This window comes from Neoarius graeffei, chromosome 3 (assembly GCF_027579695.1).
Source record: "Neoarius graeffei isolate fNeoGra1 chromosome 3, fNeoGra1.pri, whole genome shotgun sequence".
Lineage (NCBI taxonomy): Eukaryota > Metazoa > Chordata > Actinopteri > Siluriformes > Ariidae > Neoarius > Neoarius graeffei.
Genome location: NC_083571.1, coordinates 56,066,719 through 56,084,462, shown reverse-complemented (window position 1 = coordinate 56,084,462; position 17,744 = coordinate 56,066,719). Strand labels below are relative to the sequence as shown.

The 17,744-nt window shown below is 43.3% G+C and overlaps 1 protein-coding gene across 7 annotated transcripts in view; it reads right to left on the bottom strand.

Moving 5' to 3' along the window:
* Positions 1-17,744, bottom strand: part of LOC132883413 (multiple PDZ domain protein) — a 135,816-nt gene that overhangs the window by 92,921 nt on the left and 25,151 nt on the right. For all 7 annotated transcript variants that reach the window (XM_060917031.1, XM_060917032.1, XM_060917035.1 and 4 more), the window contains exons 2-3: positions 9,759-9,815; positions 4,792-4,961 (exon numbers count right to left, since the gene is read on the bottom strand). In XM_060917031.1, coding sequence (XP_060773014.1) covers positions 4,792-4,961; positions 9,759-9,774 — 186 coding nt within the window. In that variant the 5' untranslated portion in view covers positions 9,775-9,815. The remainder of the gene's footprint in view (positions 1-4,791; positions 4,962-9,758; positions 9,816-17,744) is intronic.

Here is a 17,744-nt window from a genome sequence, read left to right as displayed (position 1 = left end):
CAAAAAGGTCAAAATCGTTTTTGTTGTGGCTACTGTCTCATATACAGTAGAGACACTAGCCACTCCGTCATCGTGCTGTAAGAATGTAAGAGTGTAACAATCATGCACTGCGCATGCGCATACACGTGTTCCGATTAAAATGGCCGGTGAGTGTATACAGTTTGGTTCACCGTTCGAAATAAATGGACTAGACTAAAGAAATTGCTTTCAGACATGTTTATGCTTATTACTGAGGGAAAGTGCGTTCCACTGAGCTCTAGCACTGGGCCATTTCCAGGAAATAAGAGTTTGGGTCATGGCGACAGTGTGTGTATGTCAGCCTCGGTTCTGAGGTTTCGGGTTCGAAAACTGTAAGAGGTAAGAGTAGAATAATATAAAGTACAGACACTTGGTATATTTTACTTCTGTGATTTTTAAGTTGTTCATTTTTGGATTGCACTTCATTTTTGTAGCTACTGCCTCATAGAGTGTATATATATATATATATATATATATATATATATATATATATATATATATATATATATATACGCATGCTATATTTACTGTACGGAAATGGTATCAGAAAACAATTTTATTTATAAGCAGCAGCCACATGTACTCATAGGGTACCTAATTTTTTTCGCGATATCTTCCTTCATATTCATCATAAGTGCCACCGGGCAAGGTTTTTTTCTTTTCTTTTCGAGGTTAAAAAAAAAATAGGTGCCATCACTTTTCCGAAGCCTGCCATTTTATTTGTGCGCATTATTAAGGATACCAAACTTATATATCTTGTTGAGGGATGGGCTTGGTCAATGAGCAGCATCACATATTTTCAAAAGTTCAAAATTCAATCCAAGTGTCCTACTTTGTGGTTCCATTAGCAAATCTGTGCTCATGTAAATGAACTGAAATTGAACATTCTTTCTTGGACGCCTGTGTGCGAATGCGAGCTTCCCAATAGAGCCAAGAAAAAGTTGATTGTAGTTGTGCAAGTTGATACCTGATTGAAATGTTCACATTCCTGAATGAATAAGTCTCTAAATTTAATCTGAGGTTTTGCATTAGTCAGAACAGTAAGTCGGGGCGGCGCGGTGGTGTAGTGGTTAGCGCTGTCGCCTCACAGCAAGAAGGTCCGGGTTTGAGCCCCGTGGCCGGCGAGGGCCTTTCTGTGCGGAGTTTGCATGTTCTCCCCGTGTCCGCGTGGGTTTCCTCCGGGTGCTCCGGTTTCCCCCACAGTCCAAAGACATGCAGGTTAGGTTAACTGGTGACTCTAAATTGACCGTAGGTGTGAATGTGAGTGTGAATGGTTGTCTGTGTCTATGTGTCAGCCCTGTGATGACCTGGCGACTTGTCCAGGGTGTACCCCGCCTTTCGCCCGTAGTCAGCTGGGATAGGCTCCAGCTTGCCTGCGACCCTGTAGAAGGATAAAGCGGCTAGAGATAATGAGAATGAGAACCTAACTGCATGTCTTTGGACTGTGGGGGAAACCGCAGACATGGGGAGAACATGCAAACTCCACACAGAAAGGCCCCTGTCGGCCACTGGGTTCGAATCCAGAACTTTCTTGATGTGAGGCGACAGCGCTAACCACTACACCGCCATGCTAATTGAATATTTTGTCATGAGTCTGGAACAGGACAACTGAAGATTGGACAAAGGCCAGGCAATGTTTTTCCAATGTTGAGAAAGATTCCATTTATTGACTGACAAAAAGCAATACTGGACAATGTGCAATACCTCTCCTGCTGGACTTTTTTTTTCTCCCCATATCTTATTCATTTTTATATTTGTATATGCAAATACTTAATTTAATTTATCTAGAAGTTTTCTCTATTTTCTATTCTCTGTTTATCCTGTAACGATGCTGCTGGAATTTTAATTTCCCTGAAGGAACTCTCCCAATGGGGTCAATAAAGTTCTATCTAATCTAATCTAATCTCATCTAATCTAATCTGACAGGAGTGAAACCTGGTGTGGTCTTCTGCTGTTGTAGTCCATTTGCCTCAAGGTTCAATGTCTTGTGTGTTTTGAGATGCTTTTCATGGTTATAAAGAGTGGTGGCACCTCTGGTGGCAGACTGGCAGCTTAAATCACTCTGGCCATTCTTCTCTGACATCTTTTATCGTGTGCTCTTTTAACCTGTATTACAGCTGCTGCTTGCTGGATGAAATTTTCACACCATTCAACGTGAACTCTAGAAACTATTCTACATTAAAACAAACAACCAACCCTTTATTCGTCAGGACATCATCAGGTTCTGAAATATTCAAACCAGCCTGTCAGATACCAATAACCATGCCACAGTCAAAGTCACTGAGATTACATTTTTCCCTGATTCAGAAGTTTGATGTGAACCTTAACTCAAGCTCTTGACCTGTATCCGCTCGATTTTCTGCACTGCACTGCTGTCACATGAATGGCTGGCTGGATATTTGCATAAATGAGCAACGTTAGAGGCTGGTGAGTGTTCATACAGACACACTGGGTTCCTGTTTTGTCCACCTCGAATATCTCATCTCATCTCATTATCTGTAGCCGCTTTATCCTGTTCTACAGGGTCGCAGGCAAGCTGGAGCCTATCCCAGCTGACTACGGGCGAAAGGCGGGGTACACCCTGGACAAGTCGCCAGGTCATCACAGGGCTGACACATAGACACAGACAACCATTCACACTCACATTCACACCTACGCTCAATTTAGAGTCACCAGTTAACCTAACCTGCATGTCTTTGGACTGTGGGGGAAACCGGAGCACCCGGAGGAAACCCACGCGGACACGGGGAGAACATGCAAACTCCGCACAGAAAGGCCCTCGCCGGCCACGGGGCTCGAACCCGGACCTTCTTGCTGTGAGGCGACAGCGCTAACCACTACACCACCGTGCCGCCCCCACCTCGAATATAAATCAGACAATTATTCTATCCACATTCACTGGATATGAGCAATCGCGTGCTCTGATTGGCTACTCGACTGCTATGCTATCAGCTCATATACCGTAAGAAGAAAAAAAACCAAAATGGCGGAGTGTGTTGCTGAACCAACCGAGGACGAAATAAAAACTCCACTCGAAGGTAAAACCAAAAAAAAAAAAAAAAATAGAAAGAAAAAAAGCACCAAAACATGGAATAAAAGTATTTGATGGGAAGAACGTATCTTTTCTTGATTTTTCAAGAATTATTTTTAATCGCACTTTTCACAAATCGCTCCTGTCATTTCGCCGGCTTGTTTACATTCGAAGCGCAAATGATTTTGTCGGATGTTTTGTATAAAGCTTTTATTTATCGAATTTGCAAAAAATAAAAATGATCCGTTTCTCAAAATCCAGTGAATGTGGATAGAATAAAACAGTTATTCCTGTCAGTCAATCTCATCGTACGTTAGACCCCGAAGCCGCCGCCAGGCGCCGCTAAAACCGCCATTTAGAATTTGAGCCGCCGCCAGCCAATCATTTTGTAAGCCAATTTGAGCCGCTATCTAATAAAATTTGGCTGAGCCACTAAGAATTGTGTACATCAAATAATGGGTTTATCCACATCATGAGCTACAAGAAAAGTGACACAAACATGATCAACTGTACACACTAGTAGTAACACAATAGAGACGTATAGGCATACACTGTAGAGATTTAGAACTGATATCACAGCACAGAGAGCCACCACAAGCTTGCCGTTGTGACTACCTGTCTGGCTTCCCGCCCCTCACACCGTTACCACGATACACTGGGGAACCCGGGAACCCACCCAGAGCATCAATCGACTCTGATATCGACGAGATGGCTGCATTCTTTGCTGCTGCTGAGGGAAAGTGTAAAGGTATTTTTTTTTTGTTTGTTTCACATACTTCGAGATTGATAAAAAAAAAAAAAAGTACTCCACCACTCTACTTTCATCATAGTAAGATAGCTGCCAGTCCTTCACTGGTCATTGGTAGTGAGAGCAGATAGCTAGATGCCTTCCTCGAACAATCCAGACTAGCTTATTATTAGCATTGAACTACAATCTTGCTAGATTTATATTTACAATGAAGTAAGAGACCAGGGGACCTGTGGTAATTTGCTATTTATTCCCCCCATTTGTTTGATCCGTTCGCCCGGATATATGCCACACAGTGACGTCCAGTATCAGCCATTTGTAGCCATAAACATTTTGGTGGCTGCAGCAGCCATTAAGGTTTTGGCTGAGTCAGCTAGCCAGCCAATAATTTCATCAGCCAGCCATTATCCTGAAAACAAACGGCTTCGGGGTCTATCGTACGTGGCTTATAGCCGGCTCGGCGCTACACGCTTCATCAGCTGTCAGCTCATGTGCGACTCGATTTCGTGGAATAACTGTTAAATATATTAGATCTGATATCCTAGATATTAAATAAAGTGCAAAACTGTCACTGAAAATCATGGAGTGCCTTTGTAACATCGAATGGATAGCTGTGTGTGATATGGATGTGATGCATCCTTCACAAATGACTGAGTTTGTGCAGCTGTGTGGCCTTCCTTTTGTAGGAAACAGCTGAAAACGGAATTACGAATAAAAATCCCTTCCATCTGATGCCCACTGTTGACATGTATGAAATATGAGTCTCATGATGGTTCTATTAAAACAGGGCACTGAAGCTCGGCAAAACATTCCTGGCTCTGTGGATAAATGGTGCCATTTCCTTACCAGATCAATCAGAGAGGTCAGACCTGCGTGAGCAATTTAAAGCAAACTTTAAATTGTTCCTGGTGAGACTTTTGACTATTGTAAGAGTACGACACTGCTGCTTTTGGATAATATAGCTTTGTACTGAACGTTACTGAGGATAGTGTACCTGTTCTTTAAGATGCTGGACTGATTTCTGGAGGGCGAGGATCTGGTGGAACAGAGGGCTTTGCAGGACGGATTTGAGCAGGTTCAGTTTCTCGTCAGAGGGCACGTCGCCTCCTCTCTCCTTCAGACGAGCCTGCAGTCGCTCCACTGCTTGCAGACAGCGCTGCGTGTCTGGGAGGCATCACACACACACATTTCAGTGACACTGTTCCCATAGGAAAAAAAAAAAAACCACAAAATTGATCCTCATAACTGATACACTTAACGACTCATAACTTTTTTTTAATCACAAAAATCCAAACTCAATGACATGGGCTATGGAAATATATTCATTCCTTGTTCTTGTAACTTTTTATTTTTTATTTTTTATGAGTTGTCAGGAATTTTCTGCGACGTTTATAAAACATTCATGCAGCTGCCAAAATCAATCAATCAAAAAAAAAGAACGGCATTGTGTTTTGTCTTTATTTGTACTGACCGATTGAATGTGACAAGTATTTGAAGCGTCCTGAATATCGCTGTATTTGCAAACCTTTCACTCTGCAAGTTCGTGTGTGTGTGTGTGTGTGTGTGTGTGTGTGTGTGTGTGTGTGTGTGTGTGTGTGTGTGAGAAATGTTCTGTAGCTGCAGGAGGCTTCGTGCTGCGACTGAGTAATAGAATCTGAGCGCAGGATGCCTCCTGGGTAACACTACCTATCCCCAAAAGACCCAACCAGGTGAGCTGAAAATGAAGTGAATGATTGAGAGAGAAAGAGAGAGAGACACAGAGAGAGAGAGAGAGAGAGAGAGAGAGAAAGAGAGAGCGCAGGGCTCATGATACAGTTCATAGATTTGGCTTAGCTTCGCCTTACCACTGTTGAATATGGCTCAGCTTATCTCACACACACACACACACACACACACACACACACACACACACACACACACACACACACGTTTCTGAGCTTGAGACGGGAAAATTAAAAAAAAAAAAGATTTCTGAGAACTGAGTATGTGCAAATGTGTGTGTGTGTGTGTGTGTGTGTGTGTGTGTGTGTGTGTGTGTGTGTGTGTGTGTGTTTGCCTGCCAAGCCCCAGCAAGGCCCCTGAATCTAGACTCTGATATCCAGGTGCACAAGTTAATGCAGCAGTGCAGGAGACTGTGGATCAGTGGAGGCCATTTCTGTGCTCGCAGAGCGTGACTAAACCTGAACAGTATACTTGTATAAGTGTGTGTGTGTGCGTGAGCTGTTTAACAGCCCTCTCAGTACCTCTTCACAAAGCACTGACAGGAAATGCAATAACTCATAACTCTTGCTCCACTCACAGCAAAAACATGAGGAGGTTTAGAACAACACTGAATCCGACTCTGTGCTGCTTTTCTGTGCACAAAACACACGCAACTCAGCTGGGCGGGTGCACACTGATTGCTTCGAGATACCTCTCCGAGCTGGCATAAAACTGTATGCCATATACAGCTGTTTTATTTATTACTTAATTAATTTATTTATTTCAACGCTTATGGATTATATCATGCTACGGTCCAACTGTATGCCAACACCGTTGAACACTGAACAGGGTTGGGTTTCCCAAAAGCACAAAGCACAAAGATCATCGTGAAATGGTAGAGCGAGCATCACAGTGAACACTTTCTCTCCTACGGTAGTTAAAGCAGATACGCAGAGCCATAGCCTCACTTTTCGTTTATAAATGCCTTGAGACCTCAAGAACAGCACAGGAATAGTTTTAAGCGTTAACAATAAATCTAATATAGTAATTTTTATGATTAAAGTGATTCATATAGGTAGCGGTCTGAGTGAATGACCTTGACGTCCGTAACACCACAGCAGGAAGTCTATCGGTCTCATCGCCATTTCCGCTATACTAAACACAGAGCTGACTGCAACTCCAATCCTCCATTTTGAGCTAATTTATCGCCATGACACGTAGATGTGTTGCTGGCGGGTGCAGCAACACGACAGAAGGTGGATTTATGTTGCATTCATGGCCCAAGAATGTTCAAACTGCAAAGATTTGGACGCGGTTTGCAAGAAGTTCACGGGCACATTGGGCGGCTACAAAGTGGTCTCTCCTCTGCTCTGCACATTTTACTGAAGACTCGTACGAGACCTCTGATCTGTTGAGGAGTGTTGGCTATAAGCCCCGTACTGAAAGAGGGTGGAGTACCAACAATTAAAGAAAACTAAAAGAAAAGGAAAGTATTTATTTATTTATTAATTAAAAGGAAAGTAAGTTCAGTTGCACCAGTCCTCCCGGAGTGTGAGCCGAGGGTTGTTGCTAAAACCCTGGACGGAACAGGACAGGACCTATTACCGCTCGGGCAGTGACCTCCCCACGGTTGTTGCTAAAACCGGTGACGTCCCATTCCGTCCCGGGTTTTAGTAATTGCCTGAGCCAAGCAGTAATGGCGGAGTACTCAGTATGGAGAAAATGAGAATGAGTGGAGCAGCTGTCTGATTTCTCCGCTGGATATTGCTGCCATCTCACCCTTACGTGGAAGAAGTGAATGAACGGAGAACGGAACAAACAACTGAAAGTCAGATTGTTTCAAAACAATCGGCCACAAGATCGGCCTTCAAGAAGCGAGAACACAGACGGGTAAGCTCCGACTCTCATTTGGATACAAAACAACAAAAGCAACACCACTCGTTGTTTACCTGCATTTAGATGAATCCATGTAACTGTATTGTGTGTTTAAGTTAGCGGTATAAGATTATTTAATTTGCTTCAGAATGTGATTGTCTCAGTTCATCTGATTATTTAATTAGCCTTTTACGTTTCATCAGTGAAAATGCATGCATGTACATGTACGGTATGTTGCATAAGTTATAACACCCATCCTGTTTTAATGAGCGTCAACCCACAATCAGCGAAGTCAAATCAGTCTTAGTTGAGCAAGTCGGTGACGGGATTTCTTACTTTCACCATCAATTTTTATTGATATGACTTTGGTCTATAGCTGTCAAAGGCCTCAGCCTTAAAACCGGTTCCCGCTGTGACGTCACGCACTCAGGGCTGGCTGGCTCAGCGGGGCAGCTCGAATACCAACTTTGTGGCCAATTTTAACTCTCAAAAATATATTTTTTTATTTCCATTTATGCAGCACACAAGAGTCAAGGATGGAGATACTATCCACTCAGAAACTTATTTAAAAATAAAGGTTCTGCGTATCTGCTTTAAGCTGCTCTTTGCATTATGAGGCTGTTGGGAAACCCACCCCAGTCTGCTGAAGTGTTTTTGGTTGGATTTCTCCAAAGGTATAAATCTGTGGAGTCAAAATGAATTAAATGATGGTGTACAAGACTAAGCAAGGCTTATTTAAGTGGACTTTCAAGATGTTCCTTAAATAAGTACTAATGGAATGGCTGCAGAAAAAGTATGAATGTATGTGTGTGTGTGTGTGTGTGTGTGTGTGTGTGTGTGTGTGTGTGTGTGTGTGTGTGTGTGAGATGTCCTGTGATGCAGCGGTCCCCAACCTTTTTTGCGGCACGGACCGGTTTGATGTCAGACAATATTTTCACGGACCAGCCTTTAAGGTGTGGTGGATAAACTGTGGTATTTTCTAAATATAGTAATAAACGTGAATCCACTGTGTACTCGTATGCAACTTTATTAGCAGCATCCTCATAACATCACGTCAGCAACATAACATGAGTAATGTCCTCTCTCCAACATTCTTGGTCGCTGAGATAAGCGTCTTGACATGCGTCAAGAGCAGAGCATGTGAGCGGAGCGGACGAATTTTGAAAAGAGTGCGGAGCGGGATTTTTTTTTTCAAGGATGGGAAGGATGGAGCGAGGCAATGGCCCACTGCAGTTTCGCCCCGTTACCGCTCACATCACGAGTCTGAAGCATGCCCAACGTGGCTCAGAATGAACGACAGCGGTGTTTGTTTGCCACCTGCGCTCCGCCTGCTCATGATGCGTTTAGAGGCGGCTCGGAAAAACGCGTTTCCACGTGTTAAAAATTTATTAAGTGGTTGTAATGGCTGTAAAATGTGCGGGGGACAGAGGGCAGAGATACGGGAAGTGCTCCGCGTCCGCTACGCGCATGTGGGCACATATTTTTTGAGCGAGCGTGGAGTGGAGCGGGATGCAATCTTGGTGGAGCGCTGAGCGGTAACGGGCGAAGCGGCATGGTGCGACATTGAGCGGGGAGCGAGCGGAGCGACCACCTCCGTGAGCGAGGACCGAAATTCTTGCCGCTCCACTCCGCTCACATGCTCTGGTCAAGCGTGAGTTATAGACGGATGTAACGGAGAGAATCCGGTCATTTTTCAAAATCAAACATCGTTCAGACTCAGATAATGAATGAAACGGAAATAGTGCAGGTTATTTATTCTTTCTGTGTGGCCCGGTACCAAATGACCCACGGACCGGTACCGGTCCGTGGCCCGGGGGTTGGGGGCCGCTGCTGTGATGGACCAGGACATGCTCTGGATCCACTACAACCCTAACTAGGATCAAGTGCTTCTTGTACCACATGGGGGATGGGAGGATAGTTTATTCTTTGCTCCACTGTCTCTAAAAAAAAACAACAGAATCCATTCAACAGACGAGGCCTCCAATCAGCTGCCAGATCACTTTAACACTGGTCTAGACCAAAACAAAGATCAGACATAGTCGTGAAAAGAACTCCTTAAGGAGTTAAACAGGACATGATAAAATGTTATAACTGCAAACCATAACAAACATTTTGTTCCCTGAGAAGCGGTCAAAGTTAAATCAGAGTTAATCATCACAAAATCCTCTTGGCTGAACTGACATCATTCCTGCTTGTCCTTACGGCTTACAAGTTAACCTGGAAGCAATGATGAACACAGTACTGAGAGTGTCCTTCCTCTCAAATGACAGGGATCACATTATAAATGTGCCTTAGTTCTCTTTACTCAATTAGTAAACACGCATTTAGAGTCTCACCAGCAATCTAGGTGAGCTTGTGTATTGTAAACGCAATTGTGATACATACCGATTGTTTCAATCATCTTTTTTTTCAATCTTCTCTCTTTGTTGATTTTTTTTTCACCTGTAAAAAAGAAAGAAAGAACTTTTTAATAACGGAAAGCCATTATGTTACGTTAAACACATATCAGCATACTTAAAGCAGATACGCAGAGCCGTGGCCTCACTTTCGTTTATGAATGCCTTGAGACCTCAAGAACGGCACAGGAATAGTTTTAAGCATCAACAATAAATCTAATATAGTCATTTTTATGATTAAAGTGATTCATATAGGTAGCGGTCTGAGTGAATGACCTTGACGTCCGTAACGTCACAGCAGGAAGTCTATCGGTCTCATCGCCATTTCCGCTATACTAAACACAGAGCTGACTGCAACTCCGATCCTCCATTTTGAGCTAATTTATCACCATGCCACGTAGATGTGTGTTGCTGGCGGGGTGCAGCAACACGACAGAAGGTGGATTTACGCTGCATTCATGGCCCAAGAATGTTCAAACTGCAAAGATTTGGACGCGTTTTGTGAGAAGTTCACGGGCACATTGGGCGCCTACGAAGTGGTCTCTCCTCTGCTCTGCACATTTTACTGAAGACTCGTACGAGACCTCTGATCTGTTGAGGAGCGTTGGCTATAAGCCCGTATTGAAAGAGGGTGCAGTACTAACAATTAAAGGAAAAGAAAACTACAAGAAAATGAAAGTGAGTTCAGTTGCACCAGTCCTCCCGGAGTGTGAGCCGAGGGTTGTTGCTAAAACCCAGAATGGAATGGGATGTGTCATATTACCGCTCGGGCAGTGACCTCCCCGCGGTTGTTGCTAAAACCGGTGACGTCCCATCCCGTCCCAGGTTTTAGTAATTGCCTGAGCCGAGCAGTCATGGCGGAGTACTCAGTATCAGGCATGCAAACTGGTCAGGGGTGAAAAAGGTGAGAAGGATGCACGGGGACACGGCACGCGCGCAAAAGTACATTTCGTAGTCTACGTTACAAAAATACGTATTACAGACATGTATATATACTGAATTTAATCACAGTTTGACGACAAATAGTATGTACACACTACAAAAGGGCACAGACTGCCATTTACAAACTCATACAGATAAACTTAATCTCATGCCTTTATTGTTCACGAAGAACACACATTCTCAGATGAGGTCTATACCGTTTCTGGACAGTTTTATACTGTATATGCAAAAGAACAGACACTAAAAAACAACAATAACAACACTGCTTCAAGTTCAGCATGATTTAAACCATTTACACCAGTGTCACATTTTATAGTTTTTTTCCTCACGCTTTGTAAAGGCTCACCAGTGAGCAGAACATGAACTTGTCATGCCTACAACAGCTGAATGCGGCGATTTCCATGTTGCTCAGCAAAACGCTTCACAAATTTATCAAGATCTAATGCTTTTGTGCGCTTTGATTCAATGCTGAGTACAGCCAAACTTGATAGTCTCTTTTCTGTCATAGTCAACCGCAAATAAGTCTTTATGAGCCTGAGAGATGAAAAACTTCGTTCACAGGATGCTCACAGGCAAGACAACCGCTATTTTACACAACCTGAACAACTCAAAAAAACCCAACATCATCATCTTGGTATGGGTCCAAAAACAGTGAACTCCATGGGAGTGGTAGGACTCTCCTGTTCCCCCTTTTTTCTGTCTAGTACTCTCCTCGTCTGATGTAACTCATGTTTAAGATCCTCAATATTTGAATCATAAGCTTCAGCCAATAGCAATGTTTTCCTTGACAGACGGTGAATCAATATTAACTTTTGTGGCCGACTTTACACAAAACTAATGTCAGACCTAGCTAACATTAGGCCAAAAAAAAAAAAAGTGTGTTTCAGGTAACATGAAATACTAAAATAAGGTCGGTAGGTAGGAAATTTTTTTTTCTTAATTTGTTTTATTTTGTTCGAAAAAATTAACACAAGTAAACATCTTACAAAATAGTATTTTGGCACGGAATCCTTTATACCACACATCATAATAAAATAAGTGTTTTAAATCTTTAAACGAATAAAAAAAATATCGCAAGAGTTCGAGTTATGATCTGCGGAAGCGTATTGCTGCCACACTCAAAAAAAAAATTGGCTTAGACTCAAGTAATTACGTGAAAAGATATTGTTAACAGAGTTATCACGTTTTTACAATATATTTATCATGTAATAACATAACACGTAATTTCATGATATTTTCATGTGATAATGTGAAAACACCTTATCAAGAAATAACGTGAAAATATGGTTTAACGTCCTAGGCTAGGCTACTTCCATTAAAAGCAGACGGCCTCGCCCAGCCTACTGTAGAACTTGGGTCGAGCAAAAACACGGAGCAAAAACATGGCTGAATCCTGAATGACTCCTATTTATATAAATAGGGGACTACATAGGCGGCAAAATGTAGTGTTTTTCCCTGCCATGGAAGTGCACTTGTATACTGAAGAGGAAGCAATTTGCATTACAGCCAGGGGGGCTGATAGAAGTGGCAAAACATTTTACTTTTTATCGTTTCTTTCACAACTTGAATGCGTTGAAACAAAAAATTATGACAAACTAACGCCACTTACACTAAAATATCGAGGGAAATTTGTAATAAAAACTTTACGGTCGGCAATTTCGACGCTGAAATTCTCGATCGGTCAGGTTACCGGAAACACACTATTTTTTTTTGCCTTACATGTATAGTTAGCTAAATAACCTTCTCCAACCTGATTTTTATCCTCTCAAAATCAGCATCGCAACTATACTAGCACTGTTCATTCATTATAATTTCATTTTTTGATAGATAGTTAATCAGCTTTTACCCCTTTCCTCCCGTGTCTCCTTTCCTCGCGACTCCTGGCTCCCTCGCTTCGCGCCTCTCAATTTTCCAAAACAACCCATCTCTGGCGTTATCTCGTGCTGCATTCGCCGCAGTCGGACATTGGAAATTCGCGCACGTAAATGTCAAATTGGCCGTAATTTTTCTTTGAATTCGTCGCTGCCAACTGGGGTAGCAGCAGGGGTGGCAAGGCTTTCTTTTAGAGTGGCATATGCCACCCCGGTAGATCCGCCCATGGTTATTCACCCCCGAGCGCGCTGGAAACTGTTCCATTGGTATTCAGATTCAGTCGCGAGATGAGGTTGCCAGATCTCTCTATAAAAAGGTGACTTTGCGGTCTGAATCTGTGGAATATTCGTAAGCGAGGACTGGCAACCAGCAGTGGGTTGTGCACCAGCTGATCAGAACTCCAATGGAAAAGAAGCGTGTTAGTAACTGTTTATCTTGATTGGCTGTAACCTTGTAAGTGAAATGTTTGGCAACAATAGCGTTGTAGCCTGCCTACCCCCCCCCAAAAAAAAAAAACTCTTCGGATCTACACGATTCACACAAGTGACCTATTTTGGGACCAAAACGGCGAATTTCGCCGAAAGGTGAGGAGTTTGCATGTGTGAGTATGGAGAAAATGGAGAATGAGTGGAGCAGCCGTCTGATTTCTGCGCTGGATATTTTGCTGCCGTCTCGCCCTTACGTGGAAGAAGCGAATGAACGGAGAACTGAATGAACAACTGAAAGTCAGATTGTTTCAAAACAATCGGCCACAAGGTCGGCCTTCAAGAAGCGAGAACACAGACGGGTAAGCTCCGACTCTCATTTGGATACAAAACTACAAAAACAACTCGTTGTTTACCTGCATTTAGATGAATCCATGTAACTGTATTGTGTGTTTAAGTTAGCGGTATAAGATTATTTAATTTGCTTCAGAATGTGATTGTCCCAGTTCATCTGATTATTTAATTAGCCTTTTACGTTTTATCAGTGAAAATGCATGCATGTACATGTACGGTATGTTGCATAAGTTATAACACCCATCCTGTTTTAATGAGAGTCAACCCACAATCAGTGAAGTCAAATCAGTCTTAGTTGAGCAAGTCGGTGACGGGATTTCTTACTTTCACCATCAATTTTTATTGATATGACTTTGGTCTATAGCTGTCAAAGGCCTCGGCCTTAAAACCGGTTCCCGCTGTGACGTCACGCACTCAGGGCTGGCTGGCTCAGCGGGGCAGCTCGAATGCCAACTTTGCGGTTGATTTTAACTCTCAAAAATATATATTTTTTTATTCCCATTTATGCAGCGTACAAGAGTCAAGGATGGAGATACTATCCACTCAGAAATGCATTTAAAAATAAAGGTTCTGCGTATCTGCTTTAAGCCTATATAGTTTTAGCATCTCGGTATGTCTGACACTCCTGGGACAACTTTACTCACAGTGAGACAGAGTGTTGGTTTATCTGGTTAGGGGACTTTTACAGAGAACGCAGACTGCTATTTAAAAGTAAGACAAACATCACTGTATCACATCACGGAAATACCACACTTTCATTCAACATGTTTTCAAATAACGCTGTGAGCAAAGTGGGCAATTTCACAGTGATTTTTTTTCCCTGTATTTTTCCAGGGGAAGGCTGACATTTGATGGCATAAAAGCAAAACAGACTACTAAACCATGCAGAGAACTACTGCTGCCCTCCAAATGTGCTGTTTAATACCCCTGTTGAGGAATCTCACTTCTCCTGGAGCCTGATAATGTCTGTTATCATATCGGCTCCTCGGAGAAGCACTGGGGCTGTCGGACTCAGAGCTGATAATCCACAGGAGCCTTTCATTTTACGGTTGTTGTCTTTGTCTTGGACTAGAGCCCATATTTATGTGCTACCGTCTTCCTTTGGCCAACATGTAATGACCAGATTTTTTCCACATACAGCATGAATTTCAGTATCGAGCAAGAACGAGGGTTCAGTATCTAGCAATCTAGACATGCCTGAGTTTACGTTTCCACGTTCAAAATGGCTGCAGTTGCACACTGTTCATATTTAAGGACAAAACATGCCACAAACCAGATAATCAGTGATCACAAGCTTCAAGCACTGTTTAAGCCGTACAGATCGAGCAACTTTTGGGCATCAGACATGCTGAAATTTAAGGTTTATGATCATCCATGCGTAACATTCTTCAGGATTTCTTCGGCAGCGCAAAATCTGGCCGTTTTTCAAAACTCTTGAAACAGACTCTTAAAGCGAGACGGCCTGTTGATTTCATAAAATCGGTGGCATTTAGTTCCCTCTGAAATTTGGTCATTGTGATACATGTTTATTTCTGTAATATGTCACAAAATATCAGGCCATTCTGTGGCTGGGAAGTTATTTAATTTGAGGAGATTCCCGAGCAAATAATGTGCATGAAAATCACTCGCTTTGCGCAGTCAAGCAGACAGAGGAAGTCCGTGTGCGCATACCTTCTTCTTCTTCTGGGTTTTCCAGCAGCGTGGTTGTCCCTGATCATAGACCAACATCCGTATGTTATGCATAGTGCGAGTGTCTCTCGCGTCATAAACGGCTGATTGTACGCATGCGCGTGACTACCTCTAACAGGAAGCAATGAAAATGGTGGTGGTTTGTGTCCTGAAAGACGCGTGTCTTGCACATCACAAGCCCAGTCTTAGACAAATTATGTCACTAGAAAAAGAGACATTTAAAGACATTGAAGATTTGTTCGCTTGTACCAGTAGTTCTAGAGGAAATAATCTACGCGAAGCATTGGTTGACACACCGACAACAAACAGAACTCACTGTGTTGCTGTCAGAGTTCGAGTACTCTTGCAGGGTGCCAGTAATACCCCCCGAACATTTTCTTGCCTCAGTTTGTGGTGTCAGAATGCCTCTCAACTGTGCAGATCCTGTTGAAATAGCCTACTGTAGCAGTGGATTTGGAAGAACAGACATTTGTCCATATTGTCTTAAAGGGCAGATTCTGGACCAATTTCATGGGTTTTTTTCATATGAAAGTATGTCCCTTTACACACTCATCCAGAAGGGTAATTTTGCACAAGGCCATCTGTCTACAGCAGAAAAAAATAAAATAAAACGCGTCTGGAAAAATCCCAAGGGAGTCTGGAGCCAGATTCGTGACGTCACCTGCGGAAGCGCCAGCAGGCTGCGAGAGCTTTGCACGGTTTCAGTGCACAGCCTGTGTAGACCAAGCGCTCCCATTTCTCTCTCATTGTCCGGTCTTTTGGAAAACGATGAGTACTAATCCCATCAAGATTGGTGTTGCTACACCTTCCTACGATACATCTGTTAACCATTTTAATAATTACGTGATAACGTTGAAGAAATATGCAGAAAACCACCAGGTCGTTTCCTCATAAACAAACCAGCGCTGACGTAGGATTCAGAGGGAGGCGTCCCGCACGCAACGCCACGAAAATCAATGTTTGCCGGGAAATCCAAATGCCAAGTCTTTTCAGAGGCGGACCAATTCGCCTCAAATGGCTTGATTTCAACTGAATTTTTCTGGTATTGCACAAGGTAAAAAAAATTGCACAAAATGCAAAATGTGACAGATATTTGACCAAAGTTTAATATAAAATAGGAGAATTACATTGATCTTGCTCCTGAATTTACCCGTGATATGCACTTTAAAGACTCTGTCTGTGTTAAACCATCTCATCTCATTATCTCTAGCTGCTTTATCCTGTTCTACAGGGTCGCAGGCGAGCTGGAGCCTATCCCAGCTGACTACGGGCGAAAGGCGGGGTACACCCTGGACAAGTCGCCAGGTCATCACAGGGCTGACACATAGACACAGACAACCATTCACACTCACATTCACACCTACGCTCAATTTAGAGTCACCAGTTAACCTAACCTGCATGTCTTTGGACTGTGGGGGAAACCGGAGCACCCGGAGGAAACCCACGGGGAGAACATGCAAACTCCGCACAGAAAGGCCCTCGCCGGCCACGGGGCTCGAACCCGGACCTTCTTGCAGTGAGGTGACAGCGCTAACCACTACACCACCGTGCCACCTGTGTTAAACCAGATCTGAGAAAAAGATTTAAACAGTTTGTGGCAGCAGGGGCGTGGCCAAGCAGCAGTCTGTGAAAGGAGGGCGGGGTCAGGGAAGGTAAGTGGCTAAGTCATTCCACCTGCTGTCAATTAATGTGTGTGTGTGTGTGTGTGTTACAGGGATGGAGCATAAAAGGAGAGAGAGAGCAGCGAAAAGGGGGTCTCTCCCCAACCACAACGCATGTGTGAGTGTGAGTGAGTGAGTGAGTGAGAGAGAGAGAGAGAGAGAAAGAAAGAAAGAAAGAAAGAAAGAAAGAAAGAAAGAAAGAAAGCTGAAAAGCTCAGTAGTGTTTGTGTGTAAACATCAACTCTCGCCTGCTGTGCTTCTGTGCTCCACCCACATCAGGAACTGTTAGTCCGACAGCAGGTGGAATGACTTAGCCACTCACCTTCCTCAACCCCGCCCTCCATTCACAGACTGCTGCTTGGCCACGCCCCTGCTGCCACACAGTCATTGAAGTATGTGACGAGTGCCTTCAAAAAGGCATAAAAGATACACTATATTGCCAAAAGTATTTGCTCACCCATCCAAATTATCGGAATCAGGTGTTCCAATCACTCCCCTGGCCGCAGGTGTATAAAATCAAGCACCTCGGCATGCAGACTGTTTTTACAGTTTGGATCTGGCCCCTTCCTCTTCCAACATGACTGCGCACCAGTACACAAAGCAAGGTCCATAAAGACATGGATGACAGAGTCTGGTGTGGATGAACTCGACTGGCCTGCACAGAGTCCTGACCGCAACCCGACAGAACACCTTTGGGATGAATTAGAGCGGAGACTGAGAGCCAGGCCTTCTCGTCCAACATCAGTGTGTGACCTCACAAATGCGCTTCTGGAAGAATGGTCAAAAATTCCCATAAACACACTCCTAAACCTCCCAGAAGACTTGAAGCTGTTCTAGCTGCAAAGGGTGGACTGACGTCATATTGAACCCTATGGATTAGGAATGGGTCAGTCCATGAAATGGGGTTACCAAAATGTGACATAGAGGGAGTCACTTAAAACAATTTACAACTGAAAACAACTTTTATTTCCATGAAGCATTGACCATATAAGAAAATATAACATAGTTAAGATAACTCCTGCTCTACAATGC